At 35.9% G+C, this 22,485-nt stretch overlaps 1 protein-coding gene across 1 annotated transcript in view; it reads right to left on the reverse strand.

The window, feature by feature from the left end:
- Window positions 1-22,485, reverse strand: part of STXBP4 (syntaxin binding protein 4) — a 73,727-nt gene that overhangs the window by 15,308 nt on the left and 35,934 nt on the right. The window contains exon 21 of the mRNA XM_074160104.1: window positions 3,530-3,587. Within this exon, the coding sequence (XP_074016205.1) occupies window positions 3,530-3,587 (58 nt within the window). The remainder of the gene's footprint in view (window positions 1-3,529; window positions 3,588-22,485) is intronic.

Raw genomic sequence — 22,485 nt, forward strand, 5'->3', positions numbered from 1 at the left:
GAAACTCACAGCCAGAGAGAACAAGAAGGTTACAGTATTAGTACCAGGGCTGTAAAGTATCAACTATTCTGCTAATCCCAATTTAAACAATTAGATTAAATCCTACTGAAAAGGATCAGATGATAAAATGCACCTCAAGCTAAATTCCTCCTAGTAAAGGATATTTTCTATGTTGAGTAGAATTTTCATCTTGAAATCTCTACCGTTCCACGTTAGAAAGAAGAGACTTACGCAATCCCTGCTCCTTGCTCGAAATAGTTAATTTTCTCAGACTCACTTCATACACATTACAAAGTGTAGTAAGAGGTATGAATTTTCAAGCATGCAAAAAGCCTGGCTTACGCTCTGTAAAGGCATTTGGGAACAGTGATGAAAGCAAAATAAGGAAATAGTTAAAAGGAATATTAATTACCATGATGTCTTATTGCTATGCTCAGTTAATTCCATTCTAATGAACTGCATTAAGAGCTTTTAACACCACTCCAGTGTGGTTGCTCCATTCAGAAGAATAAAAGTTTTTAGACAGTGGTCATGAAGGGTGATAAAATGGATTAGATTTTCCTTGCCTGCTATGCAAAGACTGGCAGATGTATGCAGAACATAAATGTAAGAACTGTAAATGCAGAACTTTATAAGACAGACTACAGAAGGTAACAATGGTGGAAAACCCAGGGCACTATCACTTGTCACACTAGGAGTACATTAAGAAGAGGGAAGAACATTCATGAGTCATTAACAATCAACAGTCAGACATGTAAAAATTCCTGACAAAGCTTTTCCATGTCAACTACTGAATTCAAATCTGTAGTTTAGCACGTGGGGCTAACATGTAACACATCTGATGCTTTCTGCAAATTAGGCTTCCACCACCTAGACCAGCTCATATTCTACTGTTGCTAATATGCATCTTATTGCCACATCCGCAGTAGTTCAACATCCAAGTGCAGAACTTAAAAATTTCCTTCACATATTCAGCAAATCTAACTTTCTGCTGAGTCATCAAGATAAGGACTTGGCATGAGAAGCCCAGTAACAAAACCAGAGAAAAAAAAGAGGGGAGAAATGTTTCAAAAATGAGAGATTTCTTCTATTGTGATTCTAAATTTTATTTGCTATTATTGCTAGATAATACAATCTTCAAGCTCACTTTCCAATTACTCAGGTATAAGCCTAGAGTACTGCAAGTGTTTTACCCAGAACAGAATCCAGCATCCACCTTTAACTTTCCAACTGTCGTATAATGACTCCCTGTATCAACAGATGGAGACCAAGGGAACAGTGCTCTATTTTAATAGTCGCTCTTGTATTTATTTCCATTGCTATGAAATTGGCTTTTAATTCACTTTCATTTCCTAAGTTATTTTTCTACCTTTTTTTTTTTTTTGGTATAAATCCCATGTAGTAACCTACATCTGTCTGAAAATAAAAGCCGCCCTTTGATTAGAGCTGGAATGCAGTATCATACACGGTGTGTGCGGAAACCTCTGCAGAAAAAAACATGTCTGCTTTAATACATCTAGCTCCAGGCACCACGGGGTGAGTCAAGGACAACAGAGCAGTATGTTTGAAAAAAAAAAGGAAAAAAAAAAGCTCCCTGCTTTTCTTGGCTAGCTAATACATAAACTTCAATGTTATTTATGTGACTTTTATAAGAGTTTGGGATAAAAGTAATTTTATCTCACTGCAAAGATTTATTTGCTGCCCTTCCTGTCTTTTAGGAGATGGTGGAAATGCACCTGCAAAACAGCGTCTTGCTGGCACCTATGAATTAAACAACATGCAAATTTCAGGAGCTAGAAGAACTTACTCTTGATTAAACAATGATTTGTAATATATATGGAATGGAGACGAATTATATTTTCCACCAATTGCTTCAATCTTTTAGAGGAATAATAAAAAAAACCTACTATATGAATTATTTTTTACTATATTTTGGAAAAAACAACAGCATACTGTCCAATTCACTTCCTGAAGCTTCTGGGACATACAACAGGAGCAACTTCTTTTCATGCATTTTTGCTCCAGAATCAGAGAATACAATTGAAAAAAAATCTTTCCTAAGTATACAAATTCCTATAGCTTTTCTCAAGTAGGTCTTTGTAAAAAAGCTTTCCGTTCTCTACCTGCAAGACATCAGCAGGATATAAACTACACTTTGGATTTGGTTAAAAAAATAATACAATCTTTTTTTCAATTTTTGTAAATAATGAATTTGCACTGCAATTTTTCTTCTAGTCTTTCAGAAAAATGATCACTAAGGAAATCTTAGAGTTAAGGAAAGCCAAAAAGCAAGTAACAAGGGCCCAAGCTTAGTGCTTTGTGTCCCCCCCCAGATGATTACATCTTCAAATGATTACTGCTTTTGTAAACGTTTTCTTTATGCTTTAGACACTGTGTTATTGGAACATCTTATCAATGTCACCTTTCCTCTAGTCCCTGGAGAGTTTTGAAAAAATAATTTATTCGCAATATCTTCTAAAAAATCGCAGGTAACTCCTGATACAGACATCTTTTTCTGTAGTTTTTTTTTGTGAGGGTGCTCACTGTTGCAATGTCCTGAATTTGTGTCAGTGAAATTCACTATTAGTTAATATAAGTATTTCTAATAAGCCAGTTATGAAGAGCATGGCTTTATCTTTGCAACCCCCTGAAAATGTAGAAAGCAAACCCTATGGAAACAGTAGGTATAATTGTAATGGAGTAAGAATCAAGAACAAAAAAGTGGTATATATGCAGAACATGAGAGAAGACTTTTGCACCTGGTGCAGCTTCAGTGGCATTATCAAAGGAATAAAAATTGCTTAACCTGCAGGCAGCGATACCGTGAAATGTCAACGTTCTGTGATACTCAAGTTAGCGAGCCACCATTTCGCATCTAAAGTGTAAAGTCTAGAGTACAAAAACTTCTATTCTAAATGAATGGAATGGCAATTGGAAATCTCTAGATCATTTTATAAATATAACTAAATGCTTTCAGTCCTGTTCCTTCACCCTCTTGCAGCAGCAGAACAACTTATTCCCGCACAAGGGAGCAGGATATGACGTCGAAAAAGCCCATCAGTAACTTCAGATCAAGGGGAAACCAGAGCATTACCTCCTAAAAATCTAAAGGAATTCTAAGAATTCTTCCACTTAACCAAAATATAAGGGTATTTATAGATATTTATACTTGTAGACTACGTAGGGGATGAGTATTCTTTTCTTATCTCTTGAGTCCATTATAGGCTCAAACACGTAACTGGGGAAGTCCTCAACATTGTAGACTGGGTTTTCAAAGGCATCTGAAGGACAGAGACACAGTTCTCACTGAATTTCAGCTGGTTTTGTGATTAAGCCCTCTAGGACCTCTAGACAGCAAAGTCACAAATACCAGAAAAGAACAAGTGATGTTAGTAATAAAGGTATATATAAAACGTACAACAGCTTTTGTTATTTTACTCATTTTCACGTTAATTCTAGGTTTAAAAATGTGTTTAGTTTGATGTGCGTTTATTTCAACTCTGATCCATTTTCCCCCAGAACTACTCACTTGATAAAGTATTTGATTCCATCTGCTGTATAAGCTTCTTCCCATCCATAAGGCAGACCTAAGATGAAATGAAGATAGAAGATGTCTCTCAAAGCTTAGGTGACACATATAACATAATTTTGTAATGGTGTAAGCTAGAATGCTAAAATTTCAAACCATGTCATAAAAAGATTAAAAATGAATTATCACTATTTTTTTGCAATAGATAATATGAACAATACAATTTAATAAATATTAGCTGTGCTACAAAGCTATAAACCATTTGCTGATACTTTCATTACTAGCATTTCTTTTGTAGAAGCTGACAGTCTGGTCAAATGAGAGTGTAGCAGTTAACTCTTTGAAATTTTTATTGTAATTTACACCTATATGAAGCGACTAAAAACCATCTGTGGTCTGCTGAGGTCTGGTTTGCTCTGGTTTTGCAGCTTTCACATACAGATGCCAGTAATGATATAAAGTAGAAGTCTCTCATTCTTTAAGCAATCCTGCTTCAGCAGGGGAGTTGGACTAGATGATCTATATGGTCCCTTCCAACTCTAAAAACAATTCAGTGAAATTCAGTGAAATTCAGTCTGCGCAGAATTAAATCCTCTGCTGTTTGGTTTATCACCGACTTCCGTATTTATATATAATTCTTTGGGAATTTTGACACAAACTCCAAGGCACTTACAAGACAGATTCAGAGAACATATATACAGATACTTGTTTGTACATATGTGTACAGATATTTGTATGTATATTCATCTATGCCTACATATCCTGACAAAGGTTAATTTATTAAATGCATTGCTTAATTTTGTGATTTACAGTAATGTCTCTGGGAGTCAAAGTATTTAATACTGCGAAGTTTAGCGTAAATTAAAATAAGTAATTCTGAAAGGGTGCCATTGTTACATGCACTAAGAAACTACTCTCTTTTGCCCTTTTGTAATTATCAGTCATGCTAATCTTCAAAACTCTGTCTTCGATTTTGTTCTTAGTTTGAAAGTCCCATCCATGAGAAAGATGAGTTAATACTTTTAGTAGGGTACTATATTATATCACTTTAAAAATTCAATTTTCATAGGACACCTTTATCCTTTTTATTACCATTTGTTCAATACATTTGTAGAGTTTGAAAAGTGCTAGAGAAAGAAGCATGAGCAAACATGCAAAAATACTCCTTATGTATGCCTTTCTGATACTGTACTGTAATATGTATAAAGGAAAGTGCAAGGTCCTGAAAAGCCTCCCTTTTTTTGAGACTAGAAATACAAATAAAATTAAAATAGGCAGGGAAAAACGTTCTGGAAGTGCTTAAGCTTGAAAGTCATCTCAAAATGTTAGCGTCTTAGGAGTTAAAACTATTTTGTTCAAGTCACAGTATATCTCAAAGCCCAGCTCATTAGAACCATCTGTGAGCCTGCTCTAGATTTGAAACTTTTATTTGGAAAATGTGCTGGACTGCACGCACCACAGGATCTTTGAAAGCCTCTTCATACCAACGCATGCCCTAAGTGCACACACATATTTTTTTTTAATTTCTTTCTTAAAAGGTTAATTTTCTTTTCTCCCATCATCCCACCTTTGTCTCCAGTGTGATCCTTACTTCTTAAAAATCTGGAAAGGGGTAACTTCAGTTCTCAAACATAAACAGAGCTCGTTACAGCTACTGAATCGTGACTTTGCACAGTGAAGCAGGTACGAACCATCTGAGAAGTAATTATACCTGTAGGCACCAAGTGAAGGGCAACAAGTAAGTCTATCAAAACTCCAAAATTCAGGAAGGGAACTTGAGAATTGGTAATTGTAGAACAGCACCATTACTGTTTAGTACAGCTCGAAAAGCAAAAACCCCATTGGACTAATTTTTTTTCATTTCACTTTTACCCCATATTAGTCGCTTATCTCAGGCTTCTTCCCATTTTTAGAACAGATCTATACAATCTGTTCCTCAAAACACGCCACCTACTACCTTTGAGAGAGAATAACCCACAGCTACTTCCCTTTAAATACAAAGTAGTTGCTGCGTAACAGTTTTCAGGCTCTGACTCCATTATGAAGGAAGGAAGAAAAGGATGTTTTAAGTTATAAATATCCTAGACATGATCACCAGTTCTTCCTTCCTCTTTCATAAAAGACGGGACCTTTATTCAACATGGATATTCTCTAATGATTTAAATGGCAATGGAATTCATCCTTCAATTGCTTTCATCTGCCCTGGCCTTTCCTCATTCCTGCATGTACCATGCATATCCAAAATAAATGACAACGGATTTGCTCAGTTATGAATAAAACCTCAGCATCTGCTCTGTGCTCACATGGATCCCCTACATCACCCATTTCATTCATCAGTGATAATTACACTTTTTTCACTAGTAATTTGATTAAAATTATGTCTTTTTTTCTTCTAAATGAAGAACAGTATGTAGGTAGCAACGATAACTGATGCTCTGTATTCTTTTCTTAACCACAAAAGACTACGATTTTCAAAAACACTGAATACGCTTGTCACCTATAAATGAGACTCTGGAGATATCTCCACAGCTTTATTTGCCTTTTTGACTTTATATGCATTAGATTGTATATCCTATCCACTCTTTATATGCTTCAAAGTTTCACCTACATCCGTAGGTTTTTTAATGCCTTTATTTTGAACATTTTTACTCTTTCTCCACTAGTTTTTCACTGCTGTTCCCTTTAGTCTTTTCCTTCACTGTTAGATTTGTAGTTCTACTTCTTGGTATTTCCCATGGTAGCCAGGAGGCTCTCATGTTTTCATCATATTTCCCTAGACATCATCTGCACTTCCTTCAAGCTCAGTTTCTTCATGAATCATTCATAAGTTGATCTACTTCCTAGTGCTCTATTTTTTCACACCCTCCAGGGTCAGATTTGTTGCCTGTCCTAGGACTTGCTTTGAAAGACTGATAAACTCTCACCTGGAGTAAACAGGAGGTAAAGGAGCTCAAACAGTCAGAAATATAGTCTGAAAGATACAGGATTTAGCCTATATAAACTCCGGCAGTCTTAGCTTTCCTACATATTTATAATTTCTTCTGTGAATTGCTACAGTCTTTGATGAAACTTCATAAATAATATATCTTGGCTGCAGTTGTCTGCATATATAATCTTAAAAAAATAACAAGTTTTACAGTATTTAAAAATAATTTCTTTTTAGCAGAAGACACAGGGCTTCTTGCTATTCAAATATTTGTGATTATTTATCTTTGCAAGCTAAAAGAAAAGATAAAAACTGCAAAAGTAATTAAGCAAGAAAAAGAAATGGAATACAGTCCAAAGCATCCTTTGCCCAAACAGAATAGTCTCCTGAGAATGCGCATGTTAGCCAAAATACATTATAACCTACCATTATTTTGTTCTGAGTATATGCATTTAATTAGGTTTAATGCAAAAGAGATTTCTATAATTCCATGTGAAAAACAACAAAACACTTGCTGTTGTATGTATACAGTAGTGCGGGAGCTGGTCACAGAGCAGCAAGGCAGTATCCCTGGTGACTGCTTGCTCCTCAGCTGCAAGATGCCTGCTGCGATAACCACCCTTGTAAAATGAACATTATATAAAGCAGAAAGGGAGTGAAACCATAGGGCAAACAAAATTTTCTTGACACTTGATGAAGTGTGGATCTCATCGACCTTTGTCACTTCCTTGGGTTAAGAGGACAAAGGAAATGCACCAGCATTGCTACTTGGCTGGTTGCAGTAAGTAGAAAGATAAGCATCAGCCCAAATTACGAACTTGTAGGAAGTAAAAGCCGTTGAAGATTTTTGCCCAGTTTCCAAGATAGAATGTCTATACTGTCCCTCATGCTTCAGTATAGCCTTCCTGCAATAAAAACTGCACATAGCATGATCAAAGCGTGTCCCTAAAGGAAGAAGGGTGAAAATACAAAAATTAGGAAAAAGCCTTATTTTACTGGGCAGTTATGAAACCTAGAAACTCTGCAGTAATGTAGTTGTTGTTTTTTTTTCCCCCCAATAAGTTAGTTTAAAAATCTTAAAGAAAAAGAAACGTGGAGATCAGCAATGAAACTAATAAAAGCAGATACCATAGCATGAATATTCAGTTGACTCAAAATTGACAGTTATTTCCCTAACATCTAAACGCTGCGGTCCAAAATGTTTTATTTTTCTTATTTTCTGACCAAATTCCTCAAAGGAAAAGAGAGATTCAGAGACTACAGTAAGAATTGTTCAAAAATTTACTGTTCACTAGGATTTTATCTAGATTTGGCCAAAGTGTGACTATTTGGGTGCTTCAAGATAAATATGTCCTTTAAGTGCTTTATTTTGGCCTTAAGGCCAGACTTTAAAACCCTGCTTCCATTATACGTATTATACAAACATTACTGATGAATGGGAAAAGATTGCTTAGGGATAGCTGCCTACCACAGGTGGTAATCTCACCCTCAGAACTCTTTTGTGAAGCACAAACTTCTTCCCAGCAGCGTTCACAGCTTTGTCATCCACCATAAAAAGGATGTTTCCCTACAATTCCTTTCCTGTAAGGGCTAAACAAACTCGTGGCTGTATCATTAAACCACCTCATCTGGAATTAATACGAAGTATCAAGCTTAAGGGATGCAATATGTATCTGGAATTCAAAAGCCACATACTATAAGTATTCAGTTTCACAATGAACAGATTCTTTGACCGACAGCAGAAATAAGGATGTCTTTTTACATATCTTTTACCTAGCTTGACTTTTCCATGAATACATATTTTTTTAAGTAAGAGAGCATGAGCTAGCTCAGAACTACCCTTTATTTACCTCCTCATGATATTTCATATTAGATTCTCAAAAATAATGACGATTTTTAAGAAATAGGAATTACCTGCTAAAACTATTTCTGATATACAAGATTTGCTAAAGAACATTATAAACATTTTTCTCTGTCACTTGATAAACGAAGTTTTGAATTCCAATCTCTTTTCAATATCCACTAATTCACCTCTTATCAACACTTAAACCTTCCTCATGTGGCCTCAATACAACATTCATTAGTTAAGATCCCCAGTGCCTTGGCTCTTCTCCTTGAGCTATCTCGGCAATGCAAAGAGGATGGAAAGCTGAAGATCTGACTTGTTGGTTCTAAGTTACCTGCTCTTGGACTCCTGAGTGCTACTGGCATATGGGAATATCCCAGACAGGAGACTGAGGTACCCTATGATGGGAGACTGGCAGAGGAACTCTGTGAGTTACGCAATTTGACACAGCTAAAGCAAAAATTTGTGGAGGAATATCCAGCCTTGTTTGCCGAGTGTGTTCAATGGGGTGCAGGCATAAAATGGACCTTTATTTTTTGAGGCTGTCAATAATATATACTGTATTTTACTGCTTATTTGTGAATTAATTATAAAAATTCAGGTTCAGAAAAACAGCTTTCAGAAGTGAGTATGCACTTCTGACATTTGCTTGTGTGCCACTTTATTCTTTAGACCATTTCAAGTGCTCTTCCCACAAACAAATGTGTTTCATTTTATGAATAATACTCTGCTAAGGGGACATTCCATTCCTTTCTGTCACATATCAAATTCCATTTTAAAGAAATTGTTCTTTTTCTTTTGTTGTTGGTAATTTAATAAAACTAAGATGGAGTAAGTAGTTTTCAACTGGAGACACATGGGAAATACTAGCAACTGAAATTTATGCTAATTTAGAGTATGGTTGGCAGAGTAGGGTTGTCTTCCTTCAGTCTTGTTCCTAGAAACCAGGCTTCAGGAAAAATATTTTTCTTACTTTGGAAATTCAGGGTATGATGAAAGATGACTTTGTGTTTTCCCATTTCCTATTAATCATAAGATATTGAGCCATCTATGTTGGCAAATTCATTAATCTCTTATTAAAACAATTAGATCATATCAAGCTACAATTTAGAATGAGAGTTATAAAATAGTTTGCTTCTCATGCTGAAAAGTTATATGATCACCTTTAAGATCTTTATGGTAATTTTGAAACTACAAACTGTTATAAATGTTTTTCTTCTATTTCTTCTATTTTACTTGTCTGTGAATAACTTTGCAGAGTTAATTAGAAACAGTATGGATACAATAGAAACTGTAAAATATAAACAATGATCAGTCAACTGACTAGTTTAAGGAAATAAGAATGACCTCCAATCAGTACGTGTGATCAGACATTATTGTAGACATATTGCTCTCCTGTCTGACAAACAAGGAAATCCAAATTTAGAACAAACTCTGCCCAGTGTGTGCACTTAAGTTCTTCAGAAATGAGTGAGAGCTACAGACATCCAAGCAATGAGGTTGCTGCTCTGTGTCTTCAAGATGGATCAGGAATTATCTTCCTGAAACATTACTTAAAAAACCGTACCTTTTCAGAAACTGAACGGTGGAAATACAACAAAAACCCAAACCTACATATTTTCCAAATAAAGACTAATATTCACCTTCAAAATAAAGCTTTAGGTACCATAGGACGCAAGCGATTTAGACTGTTATTAAAATGAGAAGCAAACAGTCTAGCCAATGCTCATTTTTATCCATGCAGGAGGTTAGTAGTGAAAGTACAACAGAAGCACAACACACTTAACAAGGGCAATAAAATATTTTGTTCTGCTTAGTTGATGGCAATTGAATGCATACAACCAATTACACAGAAATGACAGAAGCCACCGCAGCTCACAGTACCTACTTCACAATAACATTACTATAAAACATTCTGACTTTTAAAGGGAGCGGAAAGAGTACAGCAAATTAAGTACTGAGCTATCCGCTCCACCAAATAGAAGCTGTTCGAAGGTACACGAGAGAAGATACAGACTTCTGTGAGGACAGGGAAGGTAAATAACCCACCAGCAACCAACAAAAAAACCCCATCGACTTTTGGATAAATCCTCCTCTTAGCCCAGGGGTAACACAGAAGATTCACGCCATCACCTACAGTCACAAGCCAGAACCTGAGCATCTGCACCAACCACTGGTCTGAAACTGGGAATGTCTTTTAAGCATACAAAAAGCTGAAAAAAGACTGCATTCCTTGAAATGCTGAAGTGAAAGGAATTCAAAATACTACTAATGATTATTATTTTTGTAATGTAATCACCTTTCAGAAAAAAGGAATTATTTAGCAGCTTACATTGAAAAAACAAAGGTTACTATTGCAATATGCTTATAATACAATCAATATGTCTCACATTTGGCTTACAATGCCTTCTCACTTACCACACATTTGACAGACGGAGGCATAGATACCATTAAGTAAGTCCTTCAACATTATAGTCATATGAATGTAATGCGTTTGTCGAGTCATTAGGTCAGGAAAGCATAAGCCCTCAAAGGTAAGGGATAATGAAAGCAGAGAGGACTTTCAGACTAGCGCGTTCTGACCAAACATTGAATTTTGCATAACCTACTGGCTTACATTATTTGCTTTTTAAAATGCATTTAACATACTGATTATCTGACAATTATTCTTGTATTTTTCACCTACACTGCTGCTTACTAAAATGCTACTGGCTGTCCAGTGAAAATACATAAGAATGCAGTGACCAACCTCCCCCAGATTCTCTTGTTTATTGTGGTTGAAGACTCTGTGGATAAGGTGGAGGCAATACAGAAAATCAGAAAACTGCAGAATGCAGAAATCTACCTCTTTCACAGAGAAGGCTGCAAAGAAAAAAAAAAAATCACACTAGTGCTCCTTATTCTCTACTGGCTCCCATCTGCTTTAGTTTGCCAACTCAAAGATGTTGTGTTTTATTTTAATGTTAAAGGCTCCAATAACAGAGTGTCAACTGGTGACACAGCAAGAGAAATACAGTACCCTGGAACTATATATCTAGTAGTGCTCCCTGATAAGGTCTTAAAAATGGTAAGCATGTGCCCCATTAAATTTTTTTTCAGTCTTATCCAGCTTTAAAAAAATATTCATTTCTATGAATTAATTGCAGGCTTTTTTCTACAGCCTTCCAGTACTGACTGTCAACATGATGCTGTCTATTTGCGATTGGTCAAGAACACATTATTATTTCCACTGCTGATTGAATACACTGCAATTTAAAAATTAATTTTTGAGGAATATTTGCAAAAGTTAATTTGAAATTCATTTTGCTTATACCTATTAATCTCAAACTGCTGAAGAAAAGGCAAGAAAGATATTAGTTATTATAAAATTAGAGAAGTGGTCCGTAACTGGGAAATTCTACACAAATGCCATGTATGCTAAAAAAAAATAAATTAAATTAATAGAAGTAAGTACTCTCTTGAGAACATCCTTGTTCTGAATTGGTACAATCCATTTCCAACTGATTAAAAGGAATCCGGAATAACACATTCTTATTCCAGAAATACCAGCCTCTGCACACAGGGCATCCACTACCAGGACTAGGTGATTAGGAATAGCCTGGAATACTTCACAGCATGGCCCAGCTCTAAACCATTTCCTTTTTCCTCAGTTTCCCTGCTCCCTTGCTCCCCCAATTACTCTCTGTCCCGGAATTCATCCGTCTCCTCCTTTCCTTACTGGATCAACTTCTCTTGTCACCATCTATTGTGCTATCCACCCACTTCCATCACTGTCATCTCACATTGCTCACTGACGCATGTGACTGTTAAATATAAGTTTAATTAGAAAGCATTCATTGGTAACAAATTAAAATGACTGTCTAAAATTAGAATTGAGCAGAAATTGTCTGAGATTTAAAAAGTAATAGTATTACATGATATGTCTTTCTTGCTAAGTAATATCTTACTTTTTTTGCACTGATGATGAAATTGAACTGCGCAGGGGGCTGGCATGAACCACCTCCAATTGAGAGACCCAGAACTACGCTCTGCTGAGCTCATTTCACAGCAAGTACAGACCAAAGGAATACTTTTTCCTTTTGAAGCAAGAACTGTAAAAACACATTAACACAAGATATCCTTTTAACTTGTTACAAAACCCACTGTAGCTACACATAAATAAAAGACGGGTTTTATTTACAGGAAGCTATGACTTTAAAGCCAGCATATTTTAAAAATAATGTCAAAAGTTCTTAGAAACTAGGATCGATACCTTTCCTTTTTTGCTATAAATCTGAAGAAAAAAACCAAACCACCATGTGCCTAAATTAGCATATATTATTTTACCTTAACTGTAAAGGATTCAACCATAATACCTGTAGCAATCACTAATGCAAGGCAAAATCTCCATCCTTAACTCCCATTAATGATACATATGCTTTATGGCATGAGGTAATAGATCTAGTACAAGACATCTACATTTTGTACCTCATTCAGGTCTCCTTCAAAAGCACCAAGCAATTATTTTTCCCCTTGGAAATTATCCTTAAAATACACTTTAAAAAAGCTTCCTATATCATCCTTGGCAATCAACTTTCTCTGCACTTCTTTCCATTTAAATTATCACACTTGTGCACCATATATGTCTAAGGAACTCTGCTAGCCCTCAGCTTCTCACTCCTACCTACTGAAAAAAAGTGAAAAAAATGTGACAACTGAAGGAACTGTCAGAAAAGCATACCAAGCCTCTTCGACAAGATGAGCACTCACAGCTTTAGCACACACTGACACTGGAAACAAAGGTCTGATCATTTTCCCCTGCCAGCTTTAATCCAGCTCCCTCAGGATGCTCGTAGTTGTGTAGCCACAGAAAATTAACTCAGCATTAACTGCACAAAAGTACACACGACTCCTTTGGTTCAGCTCCATATTGTAAGGGTTACTTTATTTTTTGGTACGTGAAATAATGAGGCAGTCGCTCCCTGACTGGTGTGCAGATGTATGTGCCCACAGGGAGGCACGGGGATGCCCGCCCTCCCGAGAAGCAGCCAAGACCGGCTGAACTGTGCTCGCAAACCCAACGAGGGACGTCAGCCGGGAGCCTGAGACCCCTGTCTGGGGCTGAGAGCTCCAGGTCCAACTCCTATCTCCCCTAACTGTGAGCAATCTGCATCTCCATGCTACAAAATTTAGAAGTTTTCTACCTCCTTCCTTATGACAAAACATTGTACTATAATTAAGGATTAATATACCAAAATTCTAAGTATTATGTCAACAGAAATTAATAGAGGGACAATTTAGGAAGCATTTACTATCCAGTAAAATTGTTGATTCTGGAGAGTTTTGACTTCAGTCTCCATAGTTACCAAGAGCAAGTATAACTTGTATGGAAGAGGCAAAAAGTCAATTAAGTTTTTCATAGTGGGGTCACAGTGTGAACTAAATGAGTCCATAGACTTTTAAAGGTCTGCTCTTTAATGAAGTCTTCCTTCAGAGATGCTCGAAATTAACCTAACGAGACTGAACTAATCTTATTAGCTCATCTGCATTTTAAGGTATAATAATATCACTTACTTGTTTTTCATTATTAAAATGTTTTGATTTGAAAGTCAGTACAGACAGTGCCTATTCAAAAGCTGACTCATCTTTTCTCATTAAAGGTAAGTGAATGGAGAGAGAATAAATTGCTTTTCTAGCAGCAACAACCGAGTTCTAAAATCTAGGTCACATCAAAGAACTGTCTTAAATACAGGCTTTAGACACTGAATTGTTTTTTTTCCTCACCTTGAACATTGGGAATAACATTCATGTTCAATCACTAATAAATTAGCTAGCAACTTGTTAATAATTGATATTTTAAATATTTTTTTTATTTGATCCGGCTATAAATTTTTTCCATCCTTATTAGTCTCACCTTTTACCTAGCTTCTCTGCTTGTACATAATTACAAGTTGTAACGTTCTGAATCTCAGACACCAAATTACACAAGTGGGGTCTAATTTCTAGGTCCTCTAACAATACTCACAAGTAAGACCAGGTAGGTGAAAACAATGTCATTCCTCGCTCACATTCAACAAAATGTGGGTTTTTTTAGTCCAACTAAGGAGAGTTCAGGGATATTTTGGGTTTTAAAATCCATTTATAAATGGATATTTCTTTGAAATATCATTGAAAAACAGGATTAGAATTTTTTAAGAGCTTGACTAAATGGATCAAATGTTTGAAATAAATAAGGCATAATTCAATAAAGACAAAAGCAAAGTACTTCCCTAGGTGTGAATAATCAGCTGCACAAAAGCAAGTGGGGTATGTCAAGCCAGCTTTTGGGTCAGAAGAAAAGGAAGTACAGGAAATCCCAAAGTTCACACGACTCAGTAATGTGAAGTGATCAGGGAAAGGGAACACCATTTGGGGACATAGGAGCTGGTCTGCTATACATTAAAGCAAACAAACTATATTCCATTTTTGTCTCCCACAGGAAGGTCTCAGCTACAGAACTCAATATAATTCTGATGAAGAGGATTTGGAAAACTTTAGGAGTGGCGAAATGGCTAAAAGACATGCTCTGTAAGGAAAAAAATGAGCAAACTGGTGTCACTTAGTTTATTTTGGGGAACAGAAAACAGAGTGGAGACATGATATGGTCTTCAAATCTGTTAAAAGCTGCCACAAAGAGGAAAGGAAAGCAGTAGGGTGCTTTCAGTAACTATAGGGATGAAGGCAAGTAATAATGGGCTTAAACTGCAATGAGGAGGATTCAGGTCAAAGTAAAAGCTTTCTAATGGCAAAGATAATTCAGGATGGGAATAGTTAGCCTCCAGAAGCTGTGGAATATGCTACACAAACAGCTGTTTGGATTAATGTAGATGTAATTCATGTTGCTGGAAGCAGGTGGATGCACTACCTAATTGCTGGAGGACATTTCTAGCCAAATCTTTTCTGATTCCTTGGTGGCAAAGTACTATCTGAATGCTAGTCTTCTAAACTTTTGTATAATTTACATTACACGCAGACATTTCTTCTGCTTCCCCTTCGCACGGCATTTTTACATCTTGTGGTCACAAAAGTAATATATTATCTACCAAACAACTCTTTGCTTATCTCCTTCCAAGTACTTATGGTAAAACCAAACCAATCCTGGCCAAAGAAACAGACTTTATAGTTATAGGGTGGTTTTTTTAGGCTTGTCAGATAGCACCTGAACTCACACCCCAATAATAATACTAAACCCAAATCAAAACAACAACAAAAACACAGCCAAAGGTGAAACTGTGAGGTTTTTTCCTGTCTACTACCTTCTAATAAACTATTCAACCTTCATTTGGCTTCACTGGCCTTATTTATGTAAGTAGAAGTATGCACCTAAATATTGCTGTCTCAGCAGTGAGGATGCTATAGCTCAGTGGTCTCAAACAATTTTGAGTCAGGCATCACCACCCACCCTGAAAATTCTCATAGATCATCATAATGAATCTTGTAATTGAAAAGAATGTAAAAATGCTAAGTTTCTGTAGACAAGCTGTAAATCAGTTATAAGACTTTTGTGGTTCAGTGGCTGTTGACAAACTACGGCTTGGAAACCACAGCTATAATTTTAAATTACTTTGAAATATGTGGATAACCATGCACTAAAAATTTAATTTGGATCAAGTATGCAGCATTGAAATAAGGCATCAAACACACAGTACCAAAATACAGCAATTACAATAAAAAAGACAAGAAACCAAAACCAGTAAAACTTTTTCAGAAAACTTTAACAGAGCCTATGCTGGCTGCCTCTATTCTTAAGTCTATGCTTCCTCATTAGCCATTCTCCTTTCCTAATGAAGCCTTTAAGAGGGTAAGGCAGTGTCAAGGTGCTACTTGACACCGTTCCACAGTCAAGGCACCAACTGACATTTTTGTTCAATGAAAATGCACTGCATAAATATAACATAGGGTAATGATAACACAGAAACAAAGTATTTCTACAAATCACTAACTAATTTGAGAATTATCAAAGAATGCATAAGAATATTATCTATATTGTAACAGATTCTAGTAATAATGGGTTACTCTCCAGGAAGAAATATGGATATGACACCTAGTCAGAAAAAAAGCCCCATTTATTTAACTCAGGAGACTTCTGTCAAATCCTTGCTTTTTTTTTCCCCCTGCCTATGAATGAGCGAGTCACCTGCTTCATGGCACAAATCCCTCCTTAAAATGGGGATAATAATTTTAATCAAGGTGCACAAATGATGGAAATAAAGCAGATGGTATTAGATTTACAGACTGAAGAATGGACTTGTCTCACAGTCCTAGTGCTCCGTTTTAATTTAATATCCATGCACACTCAATTTGATTTAAATTGGAAATATTTTAAAAAATTTACATTATTCCATTCCTCAAGTGGAATGCTTCCTTTCTGATGCAATGAAACATTTAAAATTCTTGGACAGATTTTCCTTTTGGAACTACGGTTCTTGAGCACTGTCAAAATTACAACTCTTCATTCTTATTTACCATGCAGGGAAAATTGGAAATTTAAATGATTTGGAGAAAATTAAAAGTCTTTCTGCAGTAAACAGTTATGTAGAATACGCTTTTGAATTCTAGACTGTGTCCTTGTAAAATTGTATTAAATATGCTTGCATTTTTTTTTTCCTGAGGATTATAGAAACCATTTTGCCTGTTATGCAACTTGGAATTTTAATTTTTCTGAAAGTACAGAAGTTATTCACCTTTGGACTTCTCACTGTGATCTGACTGGCAGTATATCTAAAAAGTTGCTGATAAGCTATCAAATTTTTAATGAAACATTCTCATTTTCAGAACGAGGCAAAAATTCAACAATATCTATATTACAGGGCAAAATAGATTGACTTCTCATCTCATGTGCATTTGATGTTATGCATTGGAACAATTAAAATTAAGTCAAGGGTTATTTTCAGGTTATATCACTGAAGATGTAAAAGGAAAATTACCGATTTTTATTTCAACTCCCAAACTATTCTTGGTTGCACTAGCAAGGTTTTCAGATCAGTAACGAAGTATGGGTACTCTGCAATTTAATAAAAAAAAATTTACATTTTTTGCTACCTGAAGTTTAATTTTTGGACAAACTGTTTGTGTGGCAGCCAATGTTTCTGCATCGTGTCACTCACTCCCAACGTGTGGTTGATAGCAGGGATCTCCAGTCCAGAGCACATGCTGAACTGGAAGACAACTGCTCCTTGTGCCTATGAAGTCTTCTGTTGAGCAGAGCAGGAAACCAGAAAACCACTGCCCCACAGGGACTAAACCAAGCCACGCATTCAGCAGCAGCATGAAGCTCCTGCCTTGCTCTACCTTGTCTTTACAGGATGAGCAAACAAGAAAGTAACTAAATTCTGAATTCAAGACAAACTGGGAGATGCTTCTGTTACATAAGGAGGAGGTTTTATGTCTCATGTTGCCTTCAGAACTCAGTGGAGGCCTGTAGGGACACCTAGCTCCTGCTCTTGTGTAAGGGAAAATGAATTTTGGAGCATTGTTCTTGAGAAGTTGACAACATTTGGTATAATGCCATGATGCTACATGAAGAATACCGTGCCAATATTCTGTGGCAAAAGACAGCTGTCCCAATGAGCTAAAAATTCACTGAGATTCTGTAAGTAGAAGGAGCTACTGATGATCAGGTCATATTCCAAAATCACCAATGTGATCCTTGGATTTATCTTTTTTCTTAAACGCCAACTCAGAAAAGATTCAACAGTAAAAAGTTCATTTCATAACTTTAATATTATTACTTCCCACAAAAATAAAATTACTGAACTATTTTTATTTTGAGGAAAAATTCTTCAACCTTCAGGGACTGGTAAAACTGAAATTTTCCACTGGATAAAACCATTGATAAATTCTCTTTTGGGAAAAGTTACCCTTTTTATTGCTGTTGAAAGTTTCAAAGGAATAATACATTTTAATTTCACCAAGTTAATATTTTCTAATGGAAGTACTGTGTCAGAAAACTTTTAATTGACAAACATAACTGCTTTATCTTTAAAGCATAGAGCACTGATTTTAAGACTGATTTCTTTTGCTAGTCAAAAAACTGTTAAAAAGAGGAGCTGTACAGATGCGTTCAGGATATACATTGTATAATAGGTCTCTTCTATTTCTGATTTCAGTAATTCACTGAAATATTTATGGCCTTGCCAGAACAATGAATACACAGAGTTATCTCTTTAGTTATCATTCTGCTGCTCCCTTCCAAGCAGCTCTTCCAGTAAGGAAGAAAAGGTTCATTTCTAGTTTATTAGCTGAAAGAACATTAAAGGTATGCTATCCTCCCAATGCAGAATTGTCCCCACAAAGATGATCTTGCAGGAAATAATCTTCTCTTTCTGATACTAAAAATATAAAAAGACACAGCAGCATTAGCTTCAGCAAATGCTAGCAATCAGACAGTATTCTTGGGGTCAACAGAGGACTCATATTTTGATATTCAGTCTCTGCAAATATTGCATCTTTAATATCACTAGCTTAATTAACAAAAGCCAAGTTAGCCAGGGTATGTCTACCCACGTTACAATTACATCTGGATTCTGATGTACAGAAGTAAACCAAAAAGTGCTGCGGGGGGGAACGGCCCATGCTTACACGTTAGCTTTTTCAGAACTCTCCTGATGAACTATGGCCAATTATCTGTACAAAACTATAGCACTATTGTAGCTTTAATTTCAAGAACAAAATAGTAATGATGTATACGGCATTAATTCTGTTTTAATAAACAAACACACCAGGGCTACAACAAACAAATAAAAGGAATATGAATACTTAACAATATTAGCTCTTCTCAAAATAGAAAAATTGTTATTTGTGAAGACTTGCGACTCTTGAGTTATAACTTTGTTCCACCCACACTGTCAAAAGAATGGGAAGGGCCAACTAACACTTTGCTGAATATGGAATAGTGTTGGCAATTAAGCATAATATAGTTAAAAAAACCCTAAACTGAGGAATGTGCCAGATTTTAATGCCTGAGATGTATGACTGTGGTCCAAAAATCAAAAGCAACTTAACCATCAAGAAGCACGAATGGGTACTGACCTCCAGCACTTTCCGTTGCCTTCTTTATAAAGGTATCAGCATACAAGGAAAATGAATGCAAAAACTGGACAACTGAACTTCTGCAGGATCCTCATCAGCAAATGTATAGTGACTACTGTGGCTAGCAAGATGAGTACCACTAAGGTAAGAAGGATTTTTAGAAGCTATGTTAATTTGGAGATCATTTTAGTGAACTTCAGCATGACTGTCATGTGTCAGATCCCAGGCTGACAACAGACTAAAGGAACATGATGGGAAAAAAATAGTTCAAGATGTGCTGCTTGAGTTCCTGCTGAGCAGAGAAGCAGCTTCATAGCTCTTAATGGGTACTGATGACTGGGATTATATCAACAAAAGCAAGATTGTATTTTTGGATAGAAATTTCAGAGGCAGAGTCAGGAAATTAGCAGTCAAAATACTTGAAAGCTGCATTATGCTAGTGCACATTTCAAAATGCCGAGTGCCTGCTATTTTATGAAGAGGTAAGTATGTTCCAGGTTTAATCAGATTTTCGCCATTACCAGTACCAAGTATATTTCTCTTCTAATTTTGTAACAGAAAAGAAGAAAATGCTTTCTCAATTCTTTTTAGCTTTATTTGAACCATATGGACTACTAAGTGCAGCCAGCAACCACTTTTAAATGCTACAGTTATTGCACTGAGGCATTATTATCTGTTGTATGATGAAAGTAATTTTCTTTATGTCTTCAGGAGATGATGCTTGTATTCTACAAAGCAGAAGGGCCTCTCAAGACTTACTTTCTAAAAATAGCTTACAGTCTTTCAAGAAGATGAAGGATGGATCTTTATAGGAATGAGCTTGATTATTCTGTTTATTATGGTCTTATTTGCATTTCTGGATCTTGAGGATCCTGTAGTAGTAAGCACTGGAAAAGAAGTTGTTTTTTTCTTAAACAGAGTCCTCATTTGAAGAATCGCCAAACTGACTTCACAGAGCTGTCATTCAACCTACAAAGCTAAAAACTGATCTGCAGCATTATCAGAAAGCAGTATGTTCTTGGGAGATTTTCAGGAATACACTGAACTTCTTTAAACCTCTTCCCTCAGGCAAAATGTCATGCTATTATGGAGGAAGAGGACAGTTTGTGTGGCCAATTCATAAATATGTCATTTTGACCTGGTTATCAAGGATGATCTTTAACAAGGGAAGCAGCTTTCTTTTGGAAGAACACTCCACAACCTTGTCTTAGTAGCTAGGCTTTGTTTCCCATCTATTGTGAATGAATCAAAAAGGTATTTTGGTTAGGGCTACATTACTTCACCTTGTACAAAATGAAGCAAATAATGAAAGAGAAGTTCTATTTATGAGCTAAAGTGGTGTTGCCCAGCTAAACATTTTTATCCACTTAGCAATCTCAAAAATACTAACTCCAATTCTCTACGAATTCATTAACAAGTTATTATGTTGTGGACATCTTTCCAGAATAAAGGAAAACTTTCAGTCTGAAATGTAATGTCTATTCTACTTTTTTGTTTGATGTATGGTATTTATGAAATGCTACGTATCCAAGAGCCCCCTTTTTGACAGCCCATCTGCAAGAAAACTGAAGATCACATGGGAAACATTTTGTGAGAATCTGGTATAGAGGACTGCAGACAGAATGCTATTAAATAGTTACTCTGCCTTAACTAAAGCAAGCGAGGTTTCAAGCTTTAATCTCATACAGAAGCTCGTCAGAGCCCAAATCTATCTGTAATACTCTCCAAATCAGAATGAACTCAGAAGGATGACGTTCAATCTTTAAATCCTTCTCTGCAGAGCTATTTTTAACCCTCAGGTTCATAAAATGGATCCCTGCTGTGGCTCCAGAGCTTTCTAACATGTATCCTACCTATTATGTTTGCCACAGCCACACATTAGAATTCAGTTGCGTTTAGAACTAAAGGTTTTCTTTGCGCTATTTCCTGTGCAGTCTGGTAGAAACAACTCAATGTGACAGAACTCTACCATTGTCACCGGTGGAAAATCAATTACCTCTTCTTCTGGCCACTGTTATTCTTTTCACTTCCACCAGTAACTCTAACTCTAATATTCTGGACACTTCTGAATTTTTTTTTTATCTTCTTATTTTGCTTTCTTCTCCATAGACTGATGTAATAAATAAGTGTTGCATAAATAATGTCAAATAAGACATTTTTCATATCTTGAAACATTTCCTCAACAAATATACTTATTCAGTCCCTTTCTAAATTAATTGCGAAACAATGTTCAAATCTTTGATACAATGATTATTGCCAACCACAATTCACAAGCTTTCCAAAAACTCCTGGAATGTGTCAGGCCATTTCTGTTTCATTTTTGCATATCAGTCCATCTAAGCTGCATTAGAACTGACACGTCTGCTCATCTATAGGTAAATATGACCAAAATATACAATCATTTCGATGATCAGGACCTGGAATTGTACAATAAGCCACAGTTGTTTCTTAGATTTCCAACTGCATGCAATTTATTACAGTAACCGCTCATGAACTAGAATAATTTTTACTAATGGGAACAGATTTCTGTTCTTGACCTGAGGATATACATGTATCTCCAAATGAAACTGCAGGCTACATTCACTCCCTGCAGCAATAAAATCTTCATTAAGACGCTTTGATACATGTTCATGTAAATTCAGCAGAACAACATTTTGTAAACATTCTGGTATGAAAATAGAGTATTACAGTCAGGAAATTCTGCTAGTTTTACATGATTCTGGAAATCTTCATATTCCTCAATTTGGCATTAATTTTCTGCTTTAAATTTTCCAGGAAAAAAATGTACCCTGGAATAACTTAATATTCTAATTACAGTTTGATGAAAGTGCACACTGAACTGACACTGAACCTGCACTATCCTCTGGTGCTATGAATGATTTATTTTTCCAGTTCACATCCAGTTTTCAGTAAAAATATCTATCTTCTTTGGTAATGAATTGATACCAGATTTAAAAGCTCTGGAGAAGGGCATTTCCCAAATTCCACATTTAAAAATCTTTAACAATAATGCTCTGACTTTTTAAGAATTTGGAGAAATCTCATTCTGATGCACCCTTGCATCTTGGAAAATGGATCTATATCTGTGTGGTTTAAGATACAGAGTTATTAAAGCTTATATTCCAAAGTCCTGTT

Source organism: Numenius arquata, chromosome 17 (assembly GCF_964106895.1).
Source record: "Numenius arquata chromosome 17, bNumArq3.hap1.1, whole genome shotgun sequence".
Taxonomy (NCBI): domain Eukaryota; kingdom Metazoa; phylum Chordata; class Aves; order Charadriiformes; family Scolopacidae; genus Numenius; species Numenius arquata.